Source organism: Polyodon spathula, chromosome 12 (assembly GCF_017654505.1).
Source record: "Polyodon spathula isolate WHYD16114869_AA chromosome 12, ASM1765450v1, whole genome shotgun sequence".
NCBI classification, from domain to species: Eukaryota; Metazoa; Chordata; class Actinopteri; order Acipenseriformes; family Polyodontidae; genus Polyodon; species Polyodon spathula.
Genome location: NC_054545.1, coordinates 14,109,568 through 14,137,473, shown reverse-complemented (window position 1 = coordinate 14,137,473; position 27,906 = coordinate 14,109,568). Strand labels below are relative to the sequence as shown.

The following is a 27,906-nucleotide window of genomic DNA, read 5'->3' as shown; positions in this document are numbered from 1 at the left end:
GCTCCTCCCTCTCGGGCTCTGAGAGCGGCGGCGGCTCCTCCCTCTCGGGCTCTGAGAGCGGCGGCGGCTCCTCCCTCTCGGGCTCTGAGAGCGGCGGCGGCTCCTCCTCCCTCTCTGGCTCTGGGAGCGACCTCCTCCTCCCTCGGGCTCTGGGAGCGACGGAGGCTCCTCCCCCCTCTCTGGCTCTGGGAGCGACGGCAGCTCCTCCTCCCTCTCTGGCTCTGGGAGCGACGGCAGATCCTCCTCCCTCTCTGGCTCTGGGAGCGACGGCAGATCCTCCTCCCTCTCTGGCTCTGGGAGCGACGGCAGCTCCTCCTCCCTCTCTGGCTCTGGGAGCGACAGCAGATCCTCCTCCCTCTCTGGCTCTGGGAGCGACGGCAGATCCTCCTCCCTCTCTGGCTCTGGGAGTGACGGAGGCTCCTCCTCCCTCTCTGGCTCTGGGAGCGACGCGGCTCCTCCTCCCTCTCTGGCTCTGGGAGCGACGGCAGATCCTCCTCCCTCTCTGGCTCTGGGAGCGACGGCAGATCCTCCTCCCTCTCTGGCTCTGGGAGTGACGGAGGCTCCTCCTCCCTCTCTGGCTCTGGGAGCGACGGCAGATCCTCCTCCCTCTCTGGCTCTGGGAGTGACGGAGGCTCCTCCTCCCTCTCTGGCTCTGGGAGCGACAGCAGATCCTCCTCCCTCTCTGGCTCTGGGAGTGACGGAGGCTCCTCCTCCCTCTCTGGCTCTGGGAGCGACAGCAGATCCTCCTCCCTCTCTGGCTCTGGGAGCGACGGCAGATCCTCCTCCCTCTCTGGCTCTGGGAGCGACGGAGGCTCCTCCTCCCTCTCTGGCTCTGGGAGCGACAGCGGCTCCTCCTCCCTCTCTGGCTCTGGGAGCGACGGCAGATCCTCCTCCCTCTCTGGCTCTGGGAGCGACGGCAGATCCTCCTCCCTCTCTGGCTCTGGGAGCGACGGAGGCTCCTCCTCCCTCTCTGGCTCTGGGAGTGACGGCAGATCCTCCTCCCTCTCTGGCTCTGGGAGCGACGGCAGATCCTCCTCCCTCTCTGGCTCTGGGAGCGACGGCAGCTCCTCCTCCCTCTCTGGCTCTGGGAGCGACGGCAGATCCTCCTCCCTCTCTGGCTCTGGGAGCGACGGCAGATCCTCCTCCCTCTCTGGCTCTGGGAGCGACGGCAGATCCTCCTCCCTCTCTGGCTCTGGGAGCGACGGCAGCTCCTCCTCCCTCTCTGGCTCTGGGAGCGACGGCAGATCCTCCTCCCTCTCTGGCTCTGGGAGCGACGGCAGATCCTCCTCCCTCTCTGGCTCTGGGAGCGACGGCAGATCCTCCTCCCTCTCTGTCTCTGGGAGCGACGGCAGATCCTCCTCCCTCTCTGTCTCTGGGAGCGACGGCAGATCCTCACCCCTCTCTGGCTCTGGGAGCGACGGCAGCTCCTCACCCCTCTCTGGCTCTGGGAGCGACGGCAGCTCCTCACCCCTCTCTGGCTCTGGGGACGACGGCAGCTCCTCACCCCTCTCTTGCTCTGGGAGCGACGGCTCACCTCTCTTTATTGGAGTGACCGGTGGATCTCCCATGTCTACCGCCAGGTAATTAACCACCATGAGGGCAACCTCTGGGAAGGAGGCCAGGTGGTGCTGTTCCTCCCACTGTTCCCACCTCTCCCCATCTCGACGCCACAGCGTGTTGATAACTATGGGGAGATCGTGGACGAGGTCTGCCTCAGGGTGCATCAACCAGTCCCAGATCTCCTGGGACGGTGGTGAAGGTGGTGGTGCTGGAGGTAGTGGGGTGGCCCCTGATGCCCGGGGTGAACACGGCACCTCTTCCTGGGCCTGGTTGTAGGGGCATCCTGCCCAGTTGTGGCCGTCCTCCTCACACCGGCCACACCAGTTTGCCGGTGGCACGTCTGGGCAGGACCGCCAACGATGGTCCTCCTTCCCACACCAGGAACACCAGGGGAAGAGGCTGGCCGGGTCCTCCAGCGGTGGCTGCAGCAGCTTACATTTCTTCAGCTGCTGCTTGTCCTGCCTTTTCCACTGTCTGCTCTTCTTTCCCATTTTTTTTTTTTTTTCAAAAAAAAAAAAAAAAAAATAAATACTGCTCTGAGCCTCTAGGTGGCGCTATCCCACTTCTGACACCAAATGTGGCAGGCTGGCGAGTGGATAGAGGCCCAGAGACAGACTGCAGTTCAAAAAATAACTATTTTATTATAAATAAACAAAAATAAAGTGCACAAGGGCAAAATAACAGATACTCAAACACAAATAAAGCAAAAACAAAACTCACAAAAATAAAGTTTCCAGGCTGGGCAATGCCTTCACTGGATTTAGAAAATTCAAAAACCACAAAACAAACACCAACCTGCTTCCTCAGCTCCCTCTCCCCAAATGAGAAGCAGAGGCCTCCTTTTATATCAGGTGGCTGGGCGCTGATTGATCGTTAATCAACCTAATCAACTAATCAACCCCAGCCACCTGAACATAATAAACCTAGGCAGGTAGGGGAAGTTAACCCCATCCCTGCCAATTTAAAAGGCAGAGCTTTGCTCTGCCACACTAGCATACTGGGTCTTAAACAGATACTAAACATTTATTTCTTCTTGCAAGCCTCTGAAACATGCACATATTTATGATCATTTTGCATCTCGAAAACCAGACCCTGTTCCCTCAGACCATCAGAGAAAAGGATTCCCAGTTCACAGATCACAGATTTCATACTTTAAAAATAACCAAAACTGGGTTTGACTCTTCTCACTTAGCAAATGTCCTGCTGTGCTCGAGACAGGACAGATGTGGTTTGATCTCCTAATATACAACCACAACAAATTGTATTCGTCTCAGAACTTAATTGAATGGGCAAGGAGGATGCTAAATCAATCAATCTGCCTAAAACAAACCTCATTTTCAAAACCAATCCAAAGTTTATGCAACAAACGATTGCAAGTACTGACTGGCTATTGACCACTTGATCAGGGTCATTCTGTATTTTTATTTATTTATTTATTTTTTTAACGTGTGTTCATAACTTAATGGACAGAGAGCTGCCTAATATGTTCTGATAACAAGGCTGCAGCTGTTGTCAAGGTAACGAATATACCATCTTGATGTATGGAAAACCTTATTTTATATATAACTAAATAAAAAGTATTCATAGAAGGGTAAAGTGTTGCTTATACAAAAAAATTACAGCTACTGAACAGCACAATATTTTAATTTACATTAACTTCTGGCTCTCATCAGATAATGAAGTCAGATGAGAGTGTCATCTTAACAAATCTGTTGAATCTCTCTCTCCATAACAGTATTTTGTAATTCAAACTATAACAATGCTTACATAGATACCAGTTGAGTATTATCGGCAATGCAGGCTTTCCTTAAACGGAACAATGTAGAAGGAATTAATATTTCTGAAGCAGCAAAAGGATGAAAACATCCACTACTGTTTCTTCAAAGAGCATCCTCCTGGGTTTCATTAAATTGTGTGAACATTTGTACTGCCTCTGGGGTGTTCTCCACACCTGTGCCACACTCCTTTTTATTAGCTTCACCATATGAGAGTTCAGGTGATGCTGTAACACGCTCCTAATTGCCACAAGACAGCAATACTTTTTTGTTCGGCGGTGGCAATACATATGACGCTGTCCAACGGGGGACTTCCCACCCAGAGGCTTGAGAACACATCACCTGCATGCAGTACAGTGTTTTTCATTAGTACCTAGTAATGGTCTCAGTGTGGGACTACTCATTTGTTTTGCGAGCAAACCACTAAAGATGCACCAGATCTCTGATTAATTAACACTATCCACTTGCTCTTGTGGGAGCAAGAGCAGCCTGTATTTCTCTTTCAATAAGAGAAAATGCATCTTTACGCATATGTAGCCAATTCTACAGCTAAATAATAATAATAATACAATTCTGTTTTACAGAAACGGCCATAAAGTATTGTGAAAACTAGAATATAAATATGTATAAATAAGGAAACACTTGCCAAAAGTAGCTAGAAATAGCTCTCTATAAAAGTAAGTCAGGCAGATCTGCTGTCTTGCCCATTGTAACTAAAAGCCTTGCAACAGGGAGAAGTAGCTTTTATATAGAGAAGTGCATATAAATCAGGGATGCCATTAGCAAAAAAAAAAAAAAAAAAAAAAAAAAAAAAAACAAACAATTGTGCGAGAGACCTGTGCATTATAAACCTCTAAAAACACAAATGAAATAATGCTAGCAGTATGTTTTTATAAAAACAACACACTGAAGTTCTTACCTTATAATAAGGGTTACACTGTGCAAGCCATTCAGATTCGTCATTCAGGTTTTTTGTTACCTCTTCCTCCTTGGGCATTCCAATAAAAACAAACAAAAAAAAGCTTTAAATTCTATTCCTGTTAACAAGGGTGAGCATGTTCTCGTACAAAGCCATACTAAAGAAAAGATGGCAGATGATAGGGTTTTGAAAACTAGTGCATTATAATGCAATAACAAATACTGTATACAATTTACTGAAGTTATTTTGTACTTGGGTTTGTCAAATGTTCTCCTCAACTTTTATGTCACCAATGAAGTATAGTCATGCTTGTCACAAGCATGTTTTAAAAGAGTGAGGTTGCTGGTTTACCTCTGCTAAATCTTAGGATAAATGTAAAAGTAACTTTTAATGCAATGTAATGTCATTTTTTATGTAAAACAAATGTACATTTTGGGACACTGCCCCTTTAACAGAGTGAAAAATAAATTTAAAAAAATAAATCATGGACTAAAAAAAAAAAAGATTTGCTGGTGCTAAATCATGCAATCAGATCATACTGTATTGTAATAACACTCGGCACACAATGCATTCGATTTATCTGTGGATAAGAGGTTTGTTTTTCTAATAGTTCCAGCTAACCACCAGGTTTTATCCAAACACGGTAATGCAATGCCTCAGTGCTTTAGGAAAGCAGTGATCAGCGTTTCAGTTCTGGCAATATTTCCATACAGAGCTAAAGGGTGCCTCCTTGTGGCTGATATACCAGTGTGTCATTTGTTATGAAACTATTTTAAAATGACAATTTAAAAAAAAAAAAAAAACGTAAATATTTCCCTTCTCCAAGCTTACATCAACCACCGATTATGATTATTTAATTTCAAAACAATGTAAGAAGTACAGTACATGCACACCAGTCTACCATAAACAATGCAAATAAGTGGCTGGCCAGGCAATCAACTCCCCCTGCTCATGTCTTAAGCCTTAAATGAAAAAAATGCTGCCTCTTTATTCCAGCAATGGCTAGAATGTTTTTTGAGGCTGGCACACAATGAAAGCAGGAACTGACCTTCAATTATACTGGAAAAAATATCCTGCTCCCTATTCAAAGAATTCACAGGGTATAGGGAGATATCTATTGTAGATTTCAGTATTGTCTAGGAACAAACTTAACAAATAATAATAATAATAATAATGCACATGAACAAAAAAAAAAAAAAAAAAAAAAAAAAAAAGTGTGATTAACAGACATGCTTAAACAGTCCTGTCACTGTTCTACAACCAAGCCTGCCAGAATTAACTACAATGCCCCAGAATGATTTAGTGCAATATTCCATTGTTTGAGGGCTGCAGTCTTTGTTCTGCTGTAGCAGTGATTCTAAGAGGGGCCCTGGCACTTTGCCAGTCTGGATCCATGGCATAACGGAGCACGTCACAATAAACAGTGCAAAATGTTAATTAGACCGAATTCTTTTCAGCACAATGGGTCACAATGTACTGAAATACATTCTTCAAGTGTAAGGGCTAGGTAAAAAAAAAACAAAATGCATGCAAATGGAACAAGCCTTTGTTACTGGCTTTGTTCTCCCTATTCTGCATATCCATGCATTCCTTTTCAGATAACTAAATGAGTCACACACCTTCACACAGACTATCATAAGCAAAATATTTTGTGCTAAAAAATGCCACTGCCAAGTTGCATCAAACTCGGCCAAGTAGAACTCTAAATACATGTTTTAAAAAAAGATATTATAATAATATTCATGGGCACATTTCTATATTCCTTGGGTATGCATTTATAATAAAGATTTATATATATATAAGATTCTGAGAGGTGTCAACTCTGGGCAACTAGAGAACAGGACATGAATATTGAGGGAGATGGTATGGCTTTATTTTAAAAAGTCAGCATGCAAAGTGCAGACAAAGAAAAATATCAAACTGGACGAAGCAATAAATGGGTGTAAAAACAGGATTTTAGATTGAGACTAATTAGGATAATTTTTGGCCAATAACTGATAACCAGGCATACGGGAAGGCGTGAATTAAGACAGATAAAGACTGGAACCACCTTGCCACTGCACCGTGTTTCTGTGTGCATGCTGACCCTGGTTAAACCCATGCAGGGTAACAGCACCAGCAGCACAGGTGCAGACCGGCATTCAAACAGAATCCTGAGATCAAAAGGTGAAATAATAAGGCAACTGTTGGACTTTGGAATTATGTTAATAGGTCTGTGAACTTACATTAACTGATAATTGACAAACAGCCATTTCAGAACAATTTGTTCCTGTTTTACTGATGTATGCGGCAATTGTAACTTCATTAAATTAGTGAATCTTTTTCTACACACACTATACATCCTCAATGGGAGGTATAAAATATTATCTTTTCTTTGTAGTTTGCTTGTGAAACTAGAAATGCCGGTGGCATCTGTAATAAGTTTGCAGAACTCATGTTTAAGATATTCACCTACAAAAGTTACAATTGGCCACAGGCAGCTTTCTTATCTACATCTTATCTTGCTGTCAGCCTACACCTCATGCATCTCCCCCTGATCAGATAAGGATGGTCTACCCTGGTTCTCCATCTTCAAACCTGATGTGCTGTAAAGTAGCCATGCTTCTTTATGTTTCGACAATACCCAGCAATGTGATGGATGCAGGCACACATGATTTTTCTGTGCTACCCAATTATGCAAAAAAGATCTTTTTACAGGTTTTACCTTTGCTCTGTGGTTCGGTGTTTTTGTGAGCTGGATTTGCTTTCCTCTACCGATAGACAGTCTGTGTTCCTCTTCGTCATTGAAGTTTTTTAGACCCCCTGGGCTGGGAGGACAGTTTAGGCCTTGTTTCTCACTTACAATTCTTTTACCCTACATTCAGCAAATACAAAATATAATACAAACCACTTGCATTCTGACAAACAAAAACAACTCCCCCCACCCACCCCCTCCCTTTTGGTGAACATAAATATGGTACTCTGTACTTTGAAACACATTTCAAGCAATATTAAGAAGGTGCACCAATCCTTACCTTTGTCTTGTTCGCCATAGTCACCAGCAGCTGCATCCTCTTCCCTCTACCCAGAGTCAAAAGGTCTCTAACATCAGCATCCTCAAGCTCATTCACACCTCTCGGACTGGGAGGACACCCTGTCCCCTGCTTTTTCTTCACAACTCGGGTCTCCTGTTCATTTTAAAAGCAAGTAAGATCTGACACATCCTGAATTCATTTTCACATCCGAAAGAAGATTTGGCACAAACAGCAAAATGGCATTCTCTCTCTTAGGATACCTTTTAATAGGATCCGTAATACGCGAATAAAAAAAGGTGTTAAAATAAATGGCACACAAAAAAACAGTATAATACAGCATTAAGGCAAATCGGATTGCTGAAAAAACACGATATGTACAGCACTGGAGGCATTCAAAACAGGTACACAATCAGTTCATGCTAAACACTTTACAGTTTTAAGTAATGTTTTAACTTCACTGAGCTGTCGTTTTAGACAAAAATCTAGGTGGTCGACAATAAGCTTCTACTGCAAACGACCCCACAGCTGAGCCAATATTAGTCAAACAAATAAAATTATTTCTAAATGTCTTGCATGCAAAGCATATTGTCTGTGTCACAACCCCAATACGAGTCACAACTTACATGGGGAGACTTTTTAATAGTTATTGTCAGGTCCTCTGCTTTATTTTTTCGAGGGGTGTAAGACATTCCCTCCTGTTCTGCCCTCTTCTTGTCCTCTTCTACTTCCTGTAAAAGGGCAGTTTTTCAGTGTTAGAGAGATGAACACAGCATCCGGTTCAAAGTATAGGACACAAATATAATACAGTATGTTACAAAGAGCAAAAAACCCACTTTACATTTTAATACTACTGAACCATCACATTTTCAACATTCATAATTCAACACCCTGTCAAATTCTCTAAAAATGCACAATCAAAACAAGGTTCAGTTAGCTTTTTCATTAAGCAATCAATATAATGCATTTGCTAAAGTTAGCCTATCAAAAGTATTGTCAAACTTAAGATTTAAATGGAGATATAATTATTGTGATGGTGGTCCACTATGAAAGGCGCTATATAAAATAAAGATTGATTGATTGATAATTATGATGTTGTTACTGCTGGACCATACAATATACAATTCCCTTAATTGGGAGTATTTAGATTTGATGGCCTACAGTACATTTGTATACATTTTCTAAGATTGTCTCAGACACTGACTAAACATGAAAAGCCTACTTGATATCTCTTCATCAAGGCCTCGTTCTTTTTTCTTAATGCCACGATCTTCTTGTCCAGTTCTGCATCCTTCTGGTCTTTCTGTTTTAGCATGACATCCGGGGGATTATTCTGAAAAGGAGTTAACACAACTGTAAACCAAGAACCCAGGAATGTTCTACTCATCCAAAGTCCACAGGGAAGTTATCTTTTTACAGTACTACCCATGCCAGAGGACTTGGCGAAATATGCTTCTTCCTTTTATCCCAAATAACGAGCGTCTATTCGCTTTAGCTGTAACCTTTAACTCAAACGATTGCATGACAATCACATTAAGTTAAAAGACAAATGTTGCCCAATAGTGTTTTATGTAACTGCAAATATGAAGTCTGTATCACAAACAGTCTCAGTATCTAAACTACTGTATAGCAAGGTGTTTAATTTACTTTTTTTTTTTTTTTAAATCATAAAAGTGTTAATTCAGAAAAATATAAGTTTTCATTATTTGGTAATTCAGCAAGCAGAAATGTTAATTTCATAAAGAAACAAGATTAGATCGTGCCAGGTTACTAGGATCTAAAGATTCTTGCAAAATGGCATTTATTTTCATTCTTTGTGAAAATCAGATGTACAGCATATTAGAATTAAAAACCATTATATTAAACATGCAATAATATTAGTCAGTTGTTATTACTGGGGGACAGTGCAAAAGTATATGGAACACAACAATGCCAGCACATTAAATTTACAATTTTATGAAATTAGGCGAAGGGATAACTGCAGTTGCAAAATGATTCTGCCCCTAACCTACACACCCAGGAGGGAACACCAAGCTGTCAGTGCTGATTTATCACACTCGCCACAGAACGCATCTCATCTCCACCTATAACATATCAGTCATATTATGAAATTCTTACTTCATTTGATAAACGTCATTTTCAGAACCAGTACCCTACTAAAGAATTGAACTTCAGGTGCTACAATACAATAAGTTGCGTTGACAGTCACAGTTACTCACACAGGGAAGAGTGGAGGGCTGGGAATTAATTCAAAATCAGGAAAATATTGGCGGTAGGTGCATTCATTTATAAAATTATAGAAATGTGTGACACAGATTGGACTTTAGATGGAACTGACAGCAGCCCAGTTTGATAAGGAGAAATTGAGTATTAAAAAAAAGGTGTAGTTTCATGGTGCAAATGGAAATAGTGGCATTTGTGAACAAAGGAGAGGATCCATTTCCATGGGAAGGACCCCCTCGATGGAAAAACAATAGCGGCTGACCTGTTCTAGAATCAAAGTTCACCTCTCATTTACATGAAGAACGTAAATGTTCTACAACAGAGACATTTTTTCACATTATTTGGCAATTCAAATTACCTACCAAGGGAGAAGCGAGGTAAATTGCACTTAAGAAAGGAAATAGTGAGCTCTGTTCCTGTAGGGAGAACTGCAATAACAAAAAATGTACTGTGTGAAGATAATTCTTTTCACTGCATGCAGGGAAATGCTTCGAGGGAATGTTAAGATGCAGAAGAGAACACAGTTTGATGCATTTACAAAAGATTTTGTAGCTTCCTTTACTGGGATATTTAAATTACCAGACTGATTTGAGCAGGTTGCATAATTAAATGTACAACGCCGAGATGATACCAGTGTGCTGTGGTACGGGAACACTGACACATTGATATTTTAAGTATTGAGATTAGTCACCTCTACTCAAGCCCACTCATACCATTATTACTCATGAGTAGTAAGATTTGGCAACAAACATCCCCCGCCACAGTCGTACTGTAAATAAAAAATTAGAACTATTAGCATCAAGACCACCATGTTGATCAACATCGTTTGCGCATGTAAAAAGAGAGCCATCTGGGCAGACAGGTTCCTCCATTTACACCTTACTGATTCGGATCCTGTTAAAAAAAACTTTTTAAAAACACAACTGGACAAGCGATTCCCTAGCAACTATAGTTACAGTAAAAATGCAAGTCTGACAATCACATGCTTGCCTCTACTATATCTCTGTCGTGGGGAATATATCCTCAGTTGGGGACCATTAAGGATTGTTTTGTATCTGTGTATATGGGGAAATAAAACTATAATTTCTAATTTAACCACCAACTGTGCATTTACTAGTAAGGCAAACCTACAGCTGTGTCTACCGCACCTCTTCCCACAAGTGTTAGTAGTGAGAATTGCCAGGATGAGGTATCGAATCTATCTAACAAGCATTGCGCGAACATGCATCAAATTCACACTAACTAAATAACGTCACTACAGTGCTGTTTTGAACAGATAGATGTTGAGCAGATTTCAAAACCAGTAAACCAAACATAATTCTATAAAACATTTAAATAATTATGCAATGCAGGTTAATAAAATTAAGTGTTCAGATGGTTTGTTTAAAAAGGCAAGAGTTACTATTTGTTTTTACTCCAGTGCAAAGCTTGTGGAATAGTACAATAGTAACCCTAAATCTTTTTTAAAAGAATGCATTCTCTTTTCGCCTCTGAAAAACAAGACAACTGCTGGTGAAAAAGTTGACGACACTGTATCCTTCTCATGCTAGTTACTCTGTCAATAAATAGTACCTTCATGAGAAACAGAACTCTTACCAAATTAGCAAGACATCCTATAGATATTGTCCCCTCCCTATGCCACCAAGTATTCCCCAAGTCAATGGGGAGTGCTATCCAGTCTAATGGTACTACAGAAAGTCTAAGAGCCCTGCCTCTTTCCTGCTACCAGTTCAATAAAAACACCACAATAACTATTAAAACGCTTCCCCCAACTACAAACTTTATAATGGCTGTCAAGCTTCACTCTAACAATATAAAAACACTGCATAGCATTGTTACTGTATGTTACATACAGTAGAATAGAATTACTTATATTGTTTAAATGTGCATCTTTGTACTGGCCAGAGCTTGTGGTTTCATTTTCATGCCAGGGGATGACCTAGAAACTGGTCTGATGTACCTATCTAGTATTACAGTGAAAACTAAAAAGCATCTGTTGTAGCAAAAACTATACTGTGGAATTTGCCACTAGGTTCCTGAGGATGAAAAGAATAAAGGCTTTAAAATTCAGCAAACAAAACTGCATCTCAGAGCAACACAGGAATAAAGAAAAAATAAGACCTTGATTGCCTTCTTTGTTGCCCAACTGCAGAAAGAGAATCCCATCTGTGCCATTGAGCAGGGTTTAAAACCAGTTAAATAATGTTTAGGCATACGCAGAATGTTTTCTAACTTCTGGCAAATTATGTTTTTAACCCTTTTCTTTTGCAACCACAGTATTTAAGGCTTATAAAGTAAGTGACCAATTTAATTCCTTACTGAATACACAAATATAAATGTATTGGATTAAATGGCAGGTTTAATCCAAAGACTTATATTTCCAGTGCTATAAAAAAACTAAGAATAACACTTTCTGGAATGTGCAAGGGGAAAGGTTTAGGTAGGCAAACTTTCACTGGAAACAACTCATGTTTTTACAGTTAAAGATTTTGCCAACGTTTTGCAGTCAGAACAATTAGGCCTCTGCGTGTAAAACACACAAAAAGCCAGCAAGGTAGTGGACACATGCTTAAATCAGGATGGTATCACCAATGCTGAAAGAGAGAGAGTGACGCTTTTCTGTGGGAATGGCATCTCTCCCTAGAGCGCTAGATACTTTCACAGTCAGCTGTTAAAGTAAAGCAGCCGAGAGATATAGAGGCAAGTCTTGAACTAACATCAGTTGGCTAAAATACACAGAGGTGCTTGCAGTCCGGCATTCCCAACATTCAGCAGAACAGCTGTGGGCAGAAAAACCAGCTCGGAAAGGCCAATCTAGACATGGCTGGCATAACCACTCCCCTCCCCTCCCATATGTAGCTACCCGACATTTAAAAATGATGACACAAATTGCACATGAAAATAAAAACAAAAATCATAAATGCCTCCCTATGCCTTTCTAAATCTCTACTGGTACAATCTAAGATTTACGAGAAAAAAAAAAAAAATAAGAGTAGCACTCACAGCTCTGTGCATTTGAGATGTCAGCGGCGAAAACTGGGCTTCTTCCAAATGAGAGCTAGCTGGGAAAGACATCAGGCAGGCTTTTGCACAGCTTGCTGCACGGAGTCCGGGAACATGCTTTGATTACAAAAAGCCAAGTTGGGCTGGCAGCCAAGAGCCCAGGCTGGCTCTGACAAATGTACAAAGTCCTGTGAGCATATTTCACACTGCCTGCCACTCCTGCAAATGCTCTCGGTTAAAATCGTCCCCCCCACCAAATCCAGGCCACCCCCCTCCCCAGCTACGTTTTAAAAGGGACACTGAATAATTCAATCCTTAAAATTAAAAGTAGTCTCTCAGACGCATCATAAGGACTTAATTGAAAGCAATTAATGATTTTAAATTTTCAAATAGTGAAGAGGCAGAAGAAAAAAAAACATAACATAGTTGATCCTGTTGACAAGAAATAAGTGAAAGCTTTGTCTTTTTTATTTTATTCTCTGCGTTGAATAGTGAAATAATAGCAACTCTACATATGCTGTTTTAATATTAAATGTGGACATTCCAATAATAATAATTATACCAATTTTTTATTCTGAATACTATGGAGGTACACTTGAATGTGTGTGTATAATATATATATATATATATATATATATATAATATATATATATATATATATATATATATATATATATATATATATAATTTCTAGACGGTAACATCTTGGCTAGTGCATTCATCAGTTTAGCATTTCTTATAAATTCAACACAATCCATGTTTCTATTACACATCAATAAAACATACCTTAAATATCTTCTAGACCACTCAAATTGAGAGACAAAAGTTGTTTCTTTACAGTATTACTTCAAATGTGTATTTATTTTATGACTTGAACAGGTTATTAATACACAGGCAATAAATACATACTGTACTTGGTTCCTAGAAGAAATCCATTTGATGTCCTGAAAGCTTGTTTCCCATCATTTGTATCTGTTTGCCAGCTACCTAAATATACTATAAACAATCATGCATTTTATTTGATTATAATATCTTGCTTTCCCTTCAAAGGCATTTAGGTGGTCAGAGCACAAGGGGGCTTTTGCTGTCTGTTTCCCAGGAAACGCAAAGTGTTGATGAACTGGGTCACACAGGATTTCCCATAATAGCACACACAGTTTACGCTGGATCTGCTCCGAGTTGCCATACATGCTTAATGAGCACAAGACAAAGTGCAGGCTATTGAAAAGAATGTGACATACTCAACACTAGTGATTAAAAAAATGTCTGGAGTACTGCGAGGAAAAAATAAATAAATAAAATAAATAAAAACCCACACACAACAACATGCAAGCCTTTGAAATTGTGTTAACATACATCTCACTTTATACCTGAAGACCAAATTTAATAAATGTATATAGAACTATTTTAAAACAACTTTCATTTCAGTGTTTGTTCTGTTATCATCTTAAGACCAGCTCTGTTAACACGCCTGTCCCGATGACATTTACTAGTCTAGACGACTGTCTTTCTCTGGACAATACATCAACTCCCATTATATTATAACTTAGGGTTCTCCAAAGCCTTAGAAACTCCCCAAGGGGTGAAATGAACACACAAACCAGTGAAATAAGAAAAAAAATTATATAAACAAAAAATAAATCAAAAGAACAGATGTGTGTGTTTGACGCAGATTAAAATCAATTAAATTCCACCACTATGTTCCCTGCGCTTGTCTTGGTGGAGTGCCCAGTTGTGTATAACTGATGTAATGTTGGGGGGCAGGGAGAGACATAACATGATGATGTATATTTCTGGAAAGTCAGACAAAAGAAACAGCACCATAGCCATAAGTGCCAAGATGTCAATTTCACATAAGAAACTCAAGGACGCACATATACATTTTGCACAACTTTTAAGAATCTTAGAATGAAATTGTTTAGCAGTTTGATCCATTTCTGGTTTTACTACGGGTTTAAATCAGACATACCTGATCTTGTATCTATAGAGTAACTACAATGTGGTTAATCAAGCTCAAAGTAAATCCTAAAATGGATGAAACTGATACTTTCCATTAATGCAAAAATCAAAACAGTAACATGACCAAAGTGTGCATCTGTATTAGGTCACAACATGTATACAAATTAAAAAAAAAAAAAAAAAATTTAATGTAATTTAAAACAAAAAATCATTCAAGGGTATTGTTAAAAGAAGAGTATGAATATTGAATCACGAAGATTTCATTCTAAAGAATATCAGTTAACCCAGAAAAAGAAACATATTACAGATAATGATAGAGGGATTTGACAGAATTTCAATCTTAATATTTGCTTTTCATTTAAATGGTCTCCACTAGATCTTCAACTGGAAGCTTGTTCTTAACATAAATCCTCACGCAAGGCTTCTGATTTCCACAGGGGTGCATTCATTTTAAAAAGGTCTTGTGGCTCCTCAGTCTACTTAAACCCCTTAAGAACCAGACTGATGAAAAAATGAGTCAATTGCATAGCTCCTTGAACCGTTCCAGGCTTTACTTTGAGCTTGACAGTGAAAAATCAAAGAAAATAACATAAGTTACAATCTAAGTTTGTGATTAAGCTTACATTGCAATCTGGGTGGTTCAAACTGCTCTGCAGTGGTCATCCCTCATATAGAGAAACATTTGGTCAATATACATTGGTATGTCACTACACGTTAACAAGTGTTTTTCTCTCTTTTTATGACTGACTTGTTAATCCTGATATTTTATAAAAAATATTTTGGGAAACAAATCCTGATTGACTATATTCAACGTTAACATGTTTTTTTGCATGCATGCATACATATATATATATATAATACATATATCTTATTATGATATGGATATAGCTTTATTATTCCTGGATTATTTGGGAAAAACTTCTGAGACTCTTTCCTTGCTGGCGATCTGCAAGTAAAGCTTATCTTCATTATATATATATACATATAAAAAATCCCATGTTCAGGGTACCATGGAATTTTTTACTACCTTAAAAAAATTAAAGTCTATTTTTAAAGGGCTGGAGGAGATTTTTGTATGCTACAAATATATATATATATATATATATTATAGAAACTATATATATATAAAAAAAAAATCACCATACCTGCATAATAAACCTTTTTTCAGGCATGGTCAGCTCCTTGTGCGACACCACCGCTGTCTGATCTATGAGGACGGAAAAAAAAATAAATTTGCAATTACAACGGCTAAAACCTTATAAAAAGCAAATACTCTAGGTTCGTTTAAATGCATAGTATGTATGTATGTGTATATATATATATATATATATATATATATATATATATATATATATACACACACACACACACACACACACACATCTATCTAGAGAGAGAGAACTGACATTTCTAAGAACTGTACGTCAAATAATGTAATTCTGATGCCTTTGTGACACGTTACGGTATAGCCTCAATCAATCCAATTTATTTTATAGCGTCTTTCATGGCAAGGCATCTCAAAGCGCTTCACAATAAAAACAAGTTTACAACATAAAAATAAAAACATTAATACTAAAACATTCAAAATAAGTACTAAAAAGATACGTCATATTACAAAACAATCCAATAAACAATATAACAGAGCAAGTAAACAATCTTATTCACGAAACACTTCAATAGACCATCCCCGTCTACAAACAGGCCTTCGTGTGAAAATGCAGGAATTAATTTCAGCATCGGATTCATCAGCAAGATACGAACGGAATCGAGCAATGATCCGCAGATGATAAGCAGACTTAACTGCAGCTGAGACACGAGGATTCAATCGAAGGGTGGAATCCAATAGGAAAAAAAAAAAAACGCCAAGACCTTTCAGTTTGTACAGTCATGTAAAATATTGGGTGAAAATGCCTTTGGCAACAACAGTCAAATCTGTAATGGCGACTCAAAGGACAGTGTGAAGCTAAGAAAACACCAGTCACAGACGGTTGTCGCCAAGTTGCTTTCATAAACATTGTTTTAACACTCTCACATCGGTGATTTTTTTTTTTTTAATAATCTGAAACAAATGCCCCGTGTTCCGTGGGCTTAAAATGTTCTGAAATTATAAAAGTTGAAAGATGCGTCATATCACAAAATTCAAATATCCAGTCGTCATTATACAACTACCCATTGAGATGGGCATGAGCCATGTTGTTTGGGGCAATACTATCAGTGTAAATACTTACAGTAAAACGCACTTATAAAGAGAACCGATCAACGACATATACATGGTTGGCTTTAAAATATTTCTGTCAACTCCTGCTTGTTTGTACTTGCGTCAAATGCATCAGGACCCTTGGAAAATCGAGATGTAAATAAAATTCACCGTGTGGCAATCAGTGTCCTGCAATATATCAATGCTGCACTGTAGTTCAACGGTGTGTCATTATTGTTCGTAATTGAAAAATAATGAATTTTAAAACGGTATGCTTATTTACCTGGTTGCCAATAACCCACGTAGTCGTAAGGCACGGGGACGCAATGCTGAAATGCGCCAGGCCCCGCTTTCAAATGTGCGTACATTTCTTTTTCTGTAACGACACACTCGTGTTCTTGCTTACTTGGGAGTGCTGAGTTTTTGTGTGCTATTGACTATTTAAAGGAGCAGTGCCCCGCTCTCATGCATGAATTGACACTGAAACGCTTGATGCATTCTACTATAGTTTAGTCACATGGACACTCAAACTACGCATATTTTGTTGAGCTCTTTATAATTACCAATCCCATTCTATCACCTACACCAGGAGGGGGTTACTGTACAGCTCAAATCTCTTTCAAGCTCAGGTCGCAATTAATTGTACATTTTACGGGAAATACGTTTTTGTTTTGATTAAAATACACTACTAGTAAAATAATTAACAATCAGTACTTGACAAGACAGTACAAAAAAGAACAATAATTATTAAAGTTGAAATGGTTTTGAAACAGTAAATGTATGTGTTACTATGTAATGGAGATACAACTTAGTAAATATGTACATTCTTTTTTTTTTTTTTTTTCTCAACATATTTCAACTTTAAACCAATTTTGAACAACATGCAGTTCATGACGTGTACACTTTTTGGAAAAACAGGTTTAACATCCCTTTTCCACAAGGTGGCGCCTGATCACTCTTTGTTTGCAGCTGAAGAAAACGGCATTATGGGGTTACATTTAAAACAACTTGTGAGTGATAGACCTGAAACTAACTCTGACGGAGGCTCTATTGACATAAACAGCCCCTGTCATTCACTTGTGCCACAGCTCTACTTCAGTAAGTATGTTCTTATGAAGTTTGCCTTTTTTGTTTTTTTTTGTTGCTTCATAAAATACTCTTTACTGTTAACACACATAAGACATGTTTACAGTGTATAGAATTGAGTGAATTGGAAAGCTGAGGCCTCCTTTTCTGTGTAAGCCCTGATAGGACACTTGCCATCCGAAAGATTATGGCGTTCTATTTCTATCTGTAAATATTTTTGGTCGCTATGCCAACAGTCACAAGGCAGGTGGGAGTGACTCTACAGCAACATCGCCAGATTCTTCACTGATTTCACAATAAGAAGTTATATAGTATGATGAGGATATATCCAGACGAGAATTATCTCTCACAATTCCAACAAGCAGAAAGAAACTTTGAGAAGAAAACACTTTCAATCACTCCCAACAACTATACACAGATCTATTTCACCAAGCTTTTTATCAATATCAGAAGGCTGAATGAAAGTTTGCTGTGTTTCGAAATGAAGGTAACTGAAGGTAACTGCACAGTTTCATGCCCTACCTTTTACAATGTGCCACTGTCCCAAACACAAAGGTGGGCGGGGGGGGGGGGGGGGGGGGTGGGGGGGGGGGGGGGGGGGGTGGGGGGGGGGGGGGGGGGGGGGGTGGGGGGGGGGGGGGGGGGGGGGGGGGGGAGTTCTCTTTGACAGACAGCTTATTTAGTTCACAGACTGCATTCTGCAGAGACAGCAATTGTCACAAGGCTCTAGGTCATTGTAACAGAAGAATGCTGCTTTCTTACAAGAGGCTGTCTGCTCTCCTGAAGTTCATTCAGTAGATTTCAAATGTTAGTCAACTTGTCAGAAACACTGGTTTCATTTCAATAATGTTATCATTTTTCTTAAGTGATTCATTCTAAGTCTCAACTTAATTCTGCAAAATCATATTTAGACAGGCTTTAATACATGAATGATCTACTGACCTTCATACGTTACACTGTGGCGTGCTATGTTCAAAGCACAGTGTGAGAAAGTACATGTAAGCACAGTAAATCATAGATACAGAAAGTATGGTCAGCCATGTAACTACACTTCAGAAAATGGTTAATTGCATATTAATGAAATTCTTATTTATGACACTCAAAATGAAGAGCTACCACATGGTTAACTGCGGCAAAGCACTTCTTTTTTTAAAGAAAAAGTCCTTCAGTCCTTCTCAGCATTTCAAACTGCGTAGAAAAAACAGCAAAAAAAATTTACATTTTTCTGATGAAGGTAATTACTGTCACAGACGGTTTTAGATTTAAAAAATCCACAGCACATAAAATATTAATACAAATAAGACTTATAATAATAACAGAAAGAACATTTTACACGACTACTGTAAATAACCAAATGCTGAATACCCTATTTTAAGACCTCAAAAAAAAAAAAAAGATGATGTTCGACAGAGGATACACTGTAGAGAGAAGTTAAAATATTTTGCTCATACTTCAATGGTAGATGACATTGCCAGGTGACCCAGGGCAGAGACAGGCACGCATTCAAATGTAGATCATCTAAATGGGAGATGAAGGCTGCACAGTGCAGCTTCAGCTAAATGCAAAACATACTACAGGACACTGGTGTTATCATTAGGCAGGGCTATTGCAATACCCTTTTCACAAATATTTAACTAATGCACTATTTAAATATTTCCTTAATAAAGAAACTGTCTAAGACCCCAGTCTTCTTAAACACCAGTCAGTGGTCGTTTCATGATGATCAGCCTTTATTGTATTTTAATAATAAAAGAAGGTTTAAAAAAAAAAATAAAAAAAAAAAAAAAAAACATTCTTCGAATTACTCCTCAGTTAAAGTTTAGTGAAAGGGGGGCTATTCGTGCAAATTGGTTTTAACACACTAATATGCATGCTGTTAAAATGCACTATTTAGCAAATATGAACCTTTGCATTTTTTTTTTAAACATGACTACTGTGTACCATGCATTCAGTGAAAGGCTGGTTAGTGCATCTCTTGTAAATGTCACTTGGTTCCAAAAATGATTCAGACAATTTATCTTAACTTTCAATACCCATATATCTATATATTGCAGTTTATAAATCACATATGAGAAATCAACCATTGACCAATAAAGCTTCAAAATTCTAGTACATCTTAGCTTGTATCTGTGCATAGAAAATACAACTCAATTAAAAAGTGAAAAAAATAAAATGTTCCTGTCCAGTACCAACTTCGCTGTCCTCTCCTTCCAACTGCACACAATGACTCCTTTGCTGCAGTAAGAGGCATCCTTCACATGATGTACAATGATAACTTATTATAACCTATTCACTTTTAATTTATTGTAATGTCTACATTTTCAGAATAAGAGAACAAAGAAAAATATTTTTATGAGGAGGTTGACAGCTGTGTAACATAACTTTTTACAAATTTAACCATGAGGTCCTTTCCTGGTTTCTCTTACATTACTGATTTTTTTAAAAGTAAACTTGTAACCTGTTTCACCGATGTTATATATTTTTTGCTCAAATATAGCTTTATAATACATAAACAATATTTAAAAAAACAAACCCACTTTAAAAATGTGTTTCTTTGAAGTATAAGACTGAGTTTGAATATATTTGAATATGCCGTGCCAAGCTTCCACAAAATGTTGTTTGTCTAGTTTTTAGAACGAGTTACTGTACTCATCCTCAATCATTTGAGCTGCATGTGATTAAAAATGAATAATGACCTCTGTGGTAAACTTTTCACCCTTGCCATGCTGCTCTGAAAGCAAATTTAGAAAACAAACTGCTTATTGAAAAACACCACAAAAAAAAAAAAACAGAACTGAGCTGTGCTTTCAGAAAAGCATTACCACTTTTACATACCAATGACTTGAACTCTTGTGTTTGTTAACATTTCAAAGCCAGTTTTATACAGTTTAATAACAGTACCACAGTAAATGTGCATGTTAGCTTGCAGTCTTCCCATGCTTTTTCCATGGTTATACTCTGCATTTACCATAGTTTTCCATGACTTGCCAAGTTTATTGCTTTGCTTTATCATACCTCTCTATGCTTTATCATTCTTTCATTATGCTTTATTACACTTTTACTATGGGTTACTTTTATAAGGGCATTGATATTAATATATTCTATTTATTTTCTAATATATTCCGTTTCATTTTTTGCTTGCTCAAGTCATGGTGTGAGGAGAACTTAATGCTTAAGAATATGTATTGCAAATATACTGTATTATAGGATAAACAGAAAACATGGCCTCATAAGGCAAAAATATTACTTTTGGAGTGAAGAAGTAACACACTTGTGATTATATCCCCTGCTGGTATTGATTTAACTTTCCATCAGACATTGTTCTTTGTTTAGTCTCTTAGAACCATCATGTGTTATCTGCTGGAGTGCCTGCTGGTGTGAAAAGTCTTTACTGGAGTTTGAGAACGTGTTTGAAAATGGTCAGAGACATATTGCTTCAAAGAGCAATATTTCTCAATTACAGAACATGATGGAAATTGTGGTCACATTTGCAAATGGTTTTATGGGTTCTGATTACCAGCTGGGCAGTCAAGACTGCTTAACAATGGTAACGTCAGCACGTGCTCTGTATCTCCTAACTGATTCCCTTGCTTCTCTCAGGCTGAATATCTCACTGCCTTGTGACCAGCGGCCTCTCCTTTTGACAGACCAATTGGGATCAAGCACTGTCTCCCACAACTGAGGTTCATTTTAGGACACCACCCACAGAAAGAATGAGAAACTTTATTACCAAAAAAAAAAAAAAAAAAAAAAAAAAAAAAAAAAAACCCTCATACTCAACTTGCATTCTATGAGATACATGCCACAATGCTTTGGAGGAAGAAAATTGTATTGCAGGCAGGGTTAGAAAATTGTATTGCACAGCCTAATTGGTTTTGCTAGTGCCACGTTCACCCAAGGGGAGGGCTGTTCAAATTCCACAACATCTCTTCAGATGCTCTGCCACATGTATAAATACAAGAGAGAAACCTGATGCAAACTAAATCTAACCAGTGTTCAGGAACAGGTAAGACATCTATCTCATAGCACTTCAGCCACTGTTAGGATTTTGTTTTTTTACAAGACAAGAATGTATTGTCAATTTGTAGCAACTGAATTTTGATAGAATTTGAATGCAACTCAACTGTTCTATAACTACAAGTATAATTTTGTAATATTACTCTGAAATTAGAGTTTGTGATTTAGTATGGGTTTGAAATATGTGAATACAGCAATGTTTTGTTTTTTTCTTGGTTAATTGGTCATACTGATTTAAGAGACAGTATTGTTTATCAAAGTGTTGGTAAATTGAACAGTTTTAATGTAGTGATTGTATTCGTCTCTACTCTCTGTAAACTTGTGCTAGGGTTTTAAATCTGTTACAGATACAAGTTACTGGAACACAAATGGAACTAGTTACAGTTACAAAAAGTTACTTTTTAGGCACAGTTTACATTTTACAGAGACATTTTAGTCTGGCTGCAGCTTGAATTATTCATTGAAGATCCAGCTATCAAAATTCACCTGCTCCCTTCTCTGATGCCATTTTCTAGAAGCATGATAGGAAACGTGTGTTCATGTTACAGTAAGGTTTGTCTTGCATTGGAAGTGCTTTCTGATTCCCATTTTATGCATTAGACATAGTTCTTTTTTAAATGTCTGAAAAGGCAACCATTAAAGTAACGCATTACATAGGCTATCTTGAGAGAATCTGAAATAAGCTTACAAGTTTAAGCTTATTATAAGCATATGCAACATTCAATATACCAAAACCCCTCAAGATATAGCACAAAATACAAAATAACAAGGGATATCCATCAAAATAACATATATCTGTTTTATCCCACCGTGGGACCACAAAATGGTATTCCAAATACAACACTAAATAATTTTCAGCAAAAAAAGTGAATGTGAATATCACAAGGTCTCCTTCATTACAAAAACCTAAAGACCACTTTTTATATTTGAAATATATATGATTGCAAGACATATGCTTCTAGAACCTGAGTTTGCACCATATGCAGCTGTCTGAAATCTGGGTGTGGCATGCATCTACAAGTAAGCAAATGTCAAACTCTCAAACATCCTCATGTAAAAGACATCTGCAGATAGTTGTAATATATTAACATATGTATCATAATACATATAATCTCTCTCTCTCTCTCTCTCTCTCTCTCTCTCTCTCTCTCTCTCTCTCTCTCTATATATATATATATATATATATATATATATATATATATATATACACACACACACACACACACACAGTATCAACTATAAGAAATGTATGAACATTTATTTTATTTGGGCTGTTGCGTAATCACTAGAAAAATGATTGACGAGTTGGAACAGTGGAACAGTGGAAATGGAACAGTAAACAGAACAATCACTATATGATTAGGCACTATATATGCAGTACTGCTAGTACATAGTAGTGTAATTACTGAATGCTTGAAAACAGCCAACCTGCATTCACTGTGTCACACTCGGTGTTGGGGAGTATCGCATTACTGTAATCTGATTCTATTGTTCAGTAACTTGTACTGTAATGGTTACTTTTTCATAAAGGCAATGAAATGTGGTAACATATTTAATTTTATGTGAAAAAGTCACATTTCTAAAAGAAAAATGACTATGGCTAATACATAGCATGTCAAACCTTACATGTCACATTAATACGCTTTTCATATCATCGTGCTAGAAAATAATGTCAGAGGAGGGAACAAGTGAATTTGATGACTCGATCTTCAAATAATATTTCAAACTGCAGCCAAACAAAACTGAAAAAAAAAAAGAATCTCTGTAAAATGTGAACTGTGCCTGAGAAGTATTTGTAACTAATTGTAACTATTTATTTTCAAAGTAATAAATTACTTTATCAAGTTGCAATTTTGTTCAAGAAACTTGTAACTGTAACAGATTCAATTTTAAAAGTAACTTCCCCAACACTGGTGGCAGTACGGAATAGCTCCAGGATATTAGCAGGCAAAATCCAAACACTGACAGACACCTCTGAGCTGCTGTTTCAGTTTTGGGGCATTTGCATTGGAGTACCACATCTATCATACAAATATCCCTTGGCCTGCTCTTGTGTGAATGGCATTTAACACTGACGCTTCTAACATGCTTTTTCTCTTTCTCTTGCCCTGCAGAATACTTCTTTATTCGTTGTATCCCTCAACGAGCAAGTCAAAATGAGCGACGCACCAGGTAGGTGTGAGTTGCCTTCATTTTAGTTTGCCTCATTGAGCTTTTAATGGGGTAAAGCTAATGAAATAAATGCATCACTCTTAGCTGCTGTGCGGTTTCATTCACTATGTACTGTAGGTCTCACATACACAGTTTTGAATTAAACATAGTCAAGTACAGACTTGACAATGTTTTTGGATCAATCTGCCACTAGGAACTGGATGAGCACTGATGGGCTGACAGACCGCTATTCATTTGTAAATTATGTTTCTTATAACAATTTTTTCTGGGGGGCAAAGACAGCTCTCAGTTTGGATAACACACTTTCAGGAAGTCTGTTACTTCATAGGTCATTTTTCTGAGCAGTGCCTTCGGGATCAAAAAAAATAAATTATACATTATAATATATATACAAAAAATGCCTTCGAGCAGGATAATAAAGAGGTTTGGTACCATGCCAACTTTGCGTGTACCTTCATTCCTTGAACACTAACACTGAAGTGTTGTTTCGGGAATATGGTGGATAGTCTTAAAAAAAACACAAGGTTAAACCAATATCTTGAAATGTTGTGGCTTGTACTAGGCCTCTAAAGAAAATGAGGCTACATGCTTCAAGCACTGAGAGAGACCCAACCCTTCCGGTCTCTTATATTTACATCAAAACGTTTTGGAAAAATGATTATGATTGAAGTAAATGGTAATAATGTGATTTCAACGTGTGTTGATTGTCCATTATATTGGTAGTGTGGCTAGGAATCAGCACACTACACTTAGAAATAATATATTTTTCCCCCCTATGTGCCTGCTCCTTTTGAAACTCCTAGTTTCAAGTATTACTGGCACTATCAGAAAACAGTACCACTGTGATATAGTGCACTGCTGAATAGTATGTAAATATTGTTATACATGCCCACATCCTTATCAAACTACTGAAGAAGATTTTGGTGATTAATTTAAAAAGTAAATAAACACATGTTTAATACAGGTACTTGAATATATTAGTTTTTTTTTTTTTTTTTTAAGAATGTTAATTTTGTCTCTCACTTTTGTATTTGCAGAACTCCCAAAAGCAGAAGAAATAGTAAGACGATTTAAAAAATCTTTGTGCAGATTGTTTGAGTTTTTTTTTTGTTACAAGCATCTAATTGTATCTGTCTCACTGCATCATTACACACACTTTGGCTCATCTTTTCTTTAATGCTAACAACTCTTTTTTTTTCTCAAAGAAGGAAGAGGAAAGTCATGACAAAAAGGTAATTTTTTGTCATCTGTATTGCCAATACAGGACAGGAAACAATAACTGGCTACAGTAAAACAAAGACAAGCTAGAATTTGGGGGTTTCAGTTTAACATATGCTACGGTTTGCTGACAAAAAGTCATAATAAACTTAAAAGAAAAGATTCAGACCTTTAGGGCTATATTTTAAAAGCATTTACTCAGTCTTTAATGAACTATTATTTGGATCGAGAAAAACACCTGGTAATGTAATGAAGCTAGAACTAAACAACAGGGTAATATTGCAAACAACCAGGTAATATTGCAGTACAAAGTCCAAATACATTCTCAAGTTGTTTCTTCTTAACATTGGCATTTTCTTTGTTAAAAAAGGAGTTCATTGAGTCTGGAGTGAATGCTTGAAAATACAGCCATTAATGTATTCCTGTTTTCCCCTGGCATTATTCCTGGCTCCCTGTTTTTATGCTTTTATAGGAGGGAAAAGGAGAGCAGGGACATGGGCCTGGTGAGCACAAACACGGGAGTTGTGAACACAAACATGAGCATGGGGTAGAGGGACACGATCATAGTGAACACGGAGAGGGAAAAGGATGCTGCAAAGACTAATGAAGACAGCAGGAATAAATCACTTCACTGCACCCCTACACTCAACAATGCACTCTCTCTACCTGCCTCCTCTCACTACTTCACTGCATTGGTCACCAAGACTGAATTGAAATGGGAAATATATGTATTGCCATGTTTAAAAAGAAAAATAATAGATAACTATGGCTGGTGTAACGGTACAATAAACTTCACAGATCCTTATGTTAAAAATAAAAGTATGTGCTGTGCTTTTTTCTGAATGTTTTTTTTCTTTGGAAGTACTGCTTCATTTTTGCAGTTATGCACCACATTTTAAAATAGCGACATGTATTTCCAATTCAACTGCTGGTAATTTAACAAAATGACTTGCTGGCTTTATTTACTTCAAGAAGGAACGAAGCGTGATCTGATTATTGCTACTACATTTCACACTCATCTGTAAAACTCTGTAAATACTCCCAATCCACAGGGTGATCTGAATGCAGTATTCATTGTAATACCAGTCAAGAGGAGTGGCTATTTATTGTAACATGACAAATGTGTTCAAAGCACCTATAGTAATTGTCAGCACTGTCAGATAAAACTGCATAAGACATGGCAAATCACAACAATGTGTGCAAATGATTTTGTCTCAATTAGAGGGTAGATGCTGTTGCCTTACTGTAACAATCTGCAATTGTACTTTTATACTTCCTCCATCGTTATGAAATATTCAAATCAAGCCAACATATTGTTCACAAGTTAATGTATAAGCATCACACGCTTTCGCAGAAACAAACATACAAATATCTATACAAGAAAACACATAACAACAGTACATGCTCTGAAATGGAATCATCTCAAAATTGCCAGCTCATTTTACAGTTCAGTGATATTAATTATCTCTTCCGAAATGTGGTGGTGTCGGTCTGTTAGGATATTGTCTCCACATTCCATAATGGTGAAAGGCTACATAACATGATTAAAAACCTTACTGACATGTGTAAAATTCTTTAATGTATTGCTTCTTGGATAAATTTAAACTCATTCTACACCTAAAAGCCAGTTAACTAATTAAACGTACAGGTTTACATCCAGCTGCCACAATTTCAATCAAACAATATTTATCTTATATAGCACCATTCATAGTGGACCATCATCACAAAGCGCTTTACAAGATAGTGAGGAACAATGCATAATACATTAAATACAGGGCATAGTACATTAAATACAAACAGTAAAAAACATTGCATATACATTACATACAGGCACACTACATTAAATAAAAGGCTGGGATGTGAATTCTAAACATTGGGGATGTGTCATACAGAATCATATGAATAAGATGGAGTGAAAAACCTGAAATAGCAATTTAGACAACAGCTAGTAACAGATATCAGGCTTAAATAGCATTGAAAGCAAAAGAGAATAAGTAGGTCTTGAGAATTGATTTGAAGCGAGCGACTGAGGGAGCCACATGCACTAAGCTGGGAGAGAGTTCCAGAGAGTCAGGGCCATGTGTCAGGTTTAAAAAAAAAAGGTTTGGAATGCAATTATGGAGCAACAAGGTGTGTGTCTGGTGCAGCAATACAGCACACAGAACCACAGGCCACATAATTACCAGCATGCAGCATAGCACACAACATTGGACCCTACTGGCCAGGAGCCTGGTGAGCTCAGATTGACCCTTCGGGGCTGTTAGCTCACTGGCATCCACTCTCAAGTTCCTGGGTATAAAAGAGGAATGTAGCTTGTTTGTGGGATCAGAAGACGACACCTAGAACCTTCAGTTCTCCTGAGCTGGTGTTTCAGAGAAATCACAAGACCATTCAAAACACGAGATAGTTCTATAATAACAGTAATATTAAGCAAGTGGAGCCAGCAGTGTTGAAAGGCCACTGAATCATAAAATTACATTTGAATCGGTAACCTTTAATAAAGTTTATGTTCACCCATCGAGGCTCATTCTTGGTAGCAGACCATTTGCCCCATTGCAAGTACAGTATAACATGCTTTAAAGTCTTAGTAATAAGGCCACCTTACAATTAAGGGCACTTTTTTATCACTCACCATTGGCAACCATATAAGCCACCTTCAATATTAAAGCTATCCATGTATCAGTAATAAGGCCTTCATCAGTAGTCCCCACATAGCAAAGCACTGTCAAAGAACATTGCTGTAGACAACAAAATATAAATCACAAT

At 38.2% G+C, this 27,906-nt stretch overlaps 1 protein-coding gene and 1 long non-coding RNA gene across 5 annotated transcripts in view; one reads left to right on the top strand and one right to left on the bottom strand.

Moving 5' to 3' along the window:
* Positions 1–15,634, bottom strand: part of LOC121324458 — a 41,843-nt gene extending 26,209 nt beyond the window's left edge. For 2 of the 4 annotated variants that reach the window (XM_041266361.1, XM_041266360.1), the window contains exons 1-6: positions 12,492–12,704; positions 8,488–8,598; positions 7,892–7,996; positions 7,269–7,421; positions 6,959–7,108; positions 4,255–4,323 (exon numbers count right to left, since the gene is read on the bottom strand). In XM_041266361.1, coding sequence (XP_041122295.1) covers positions 4,255–4,323; positions 6,959–7,108; positions 7,269–7,421; positions 7,892–7,996; positions 8,488–8,598; positions 12,492–12,563 — 660 coding nt within the window. In that variant the 5' untranslated portion in view covers positions 12,564–12,704. Of the gene's footprint in view, positions 1–4,254; positions 4,324–6,958; positions 7,109–7,268; positions 7,422–7,891; positions 7,997–8,487; positions 8,599–12,491; positions 12,705–13,400; positions 15,011–15,595 lie in introns of those variants that run through there. The other 2 variants (XM_041266363.1, XM_041266362.1) reach the window with 2 other exon arrangements.
* Positions 15,635–21,519: 5,885 nt separating this feature from the next.
* On the top strand, positions 21,520–25,974 carry LOC121323955. The gene is made up of 5 exons (XR_005951200.1): positions 21,520–21,739; positions 23,865–23,922; positions 24,960–24,982; positions 25,128–25,154; positions 25,613–25,974. It is a non-coding gene; the product is annotated as an uncharacterized LOC121323955 (long non-coding RNA).
* The last annotated feature ends 1,932 nt before the right edge of the window (positions 25,975–27,906 follow it).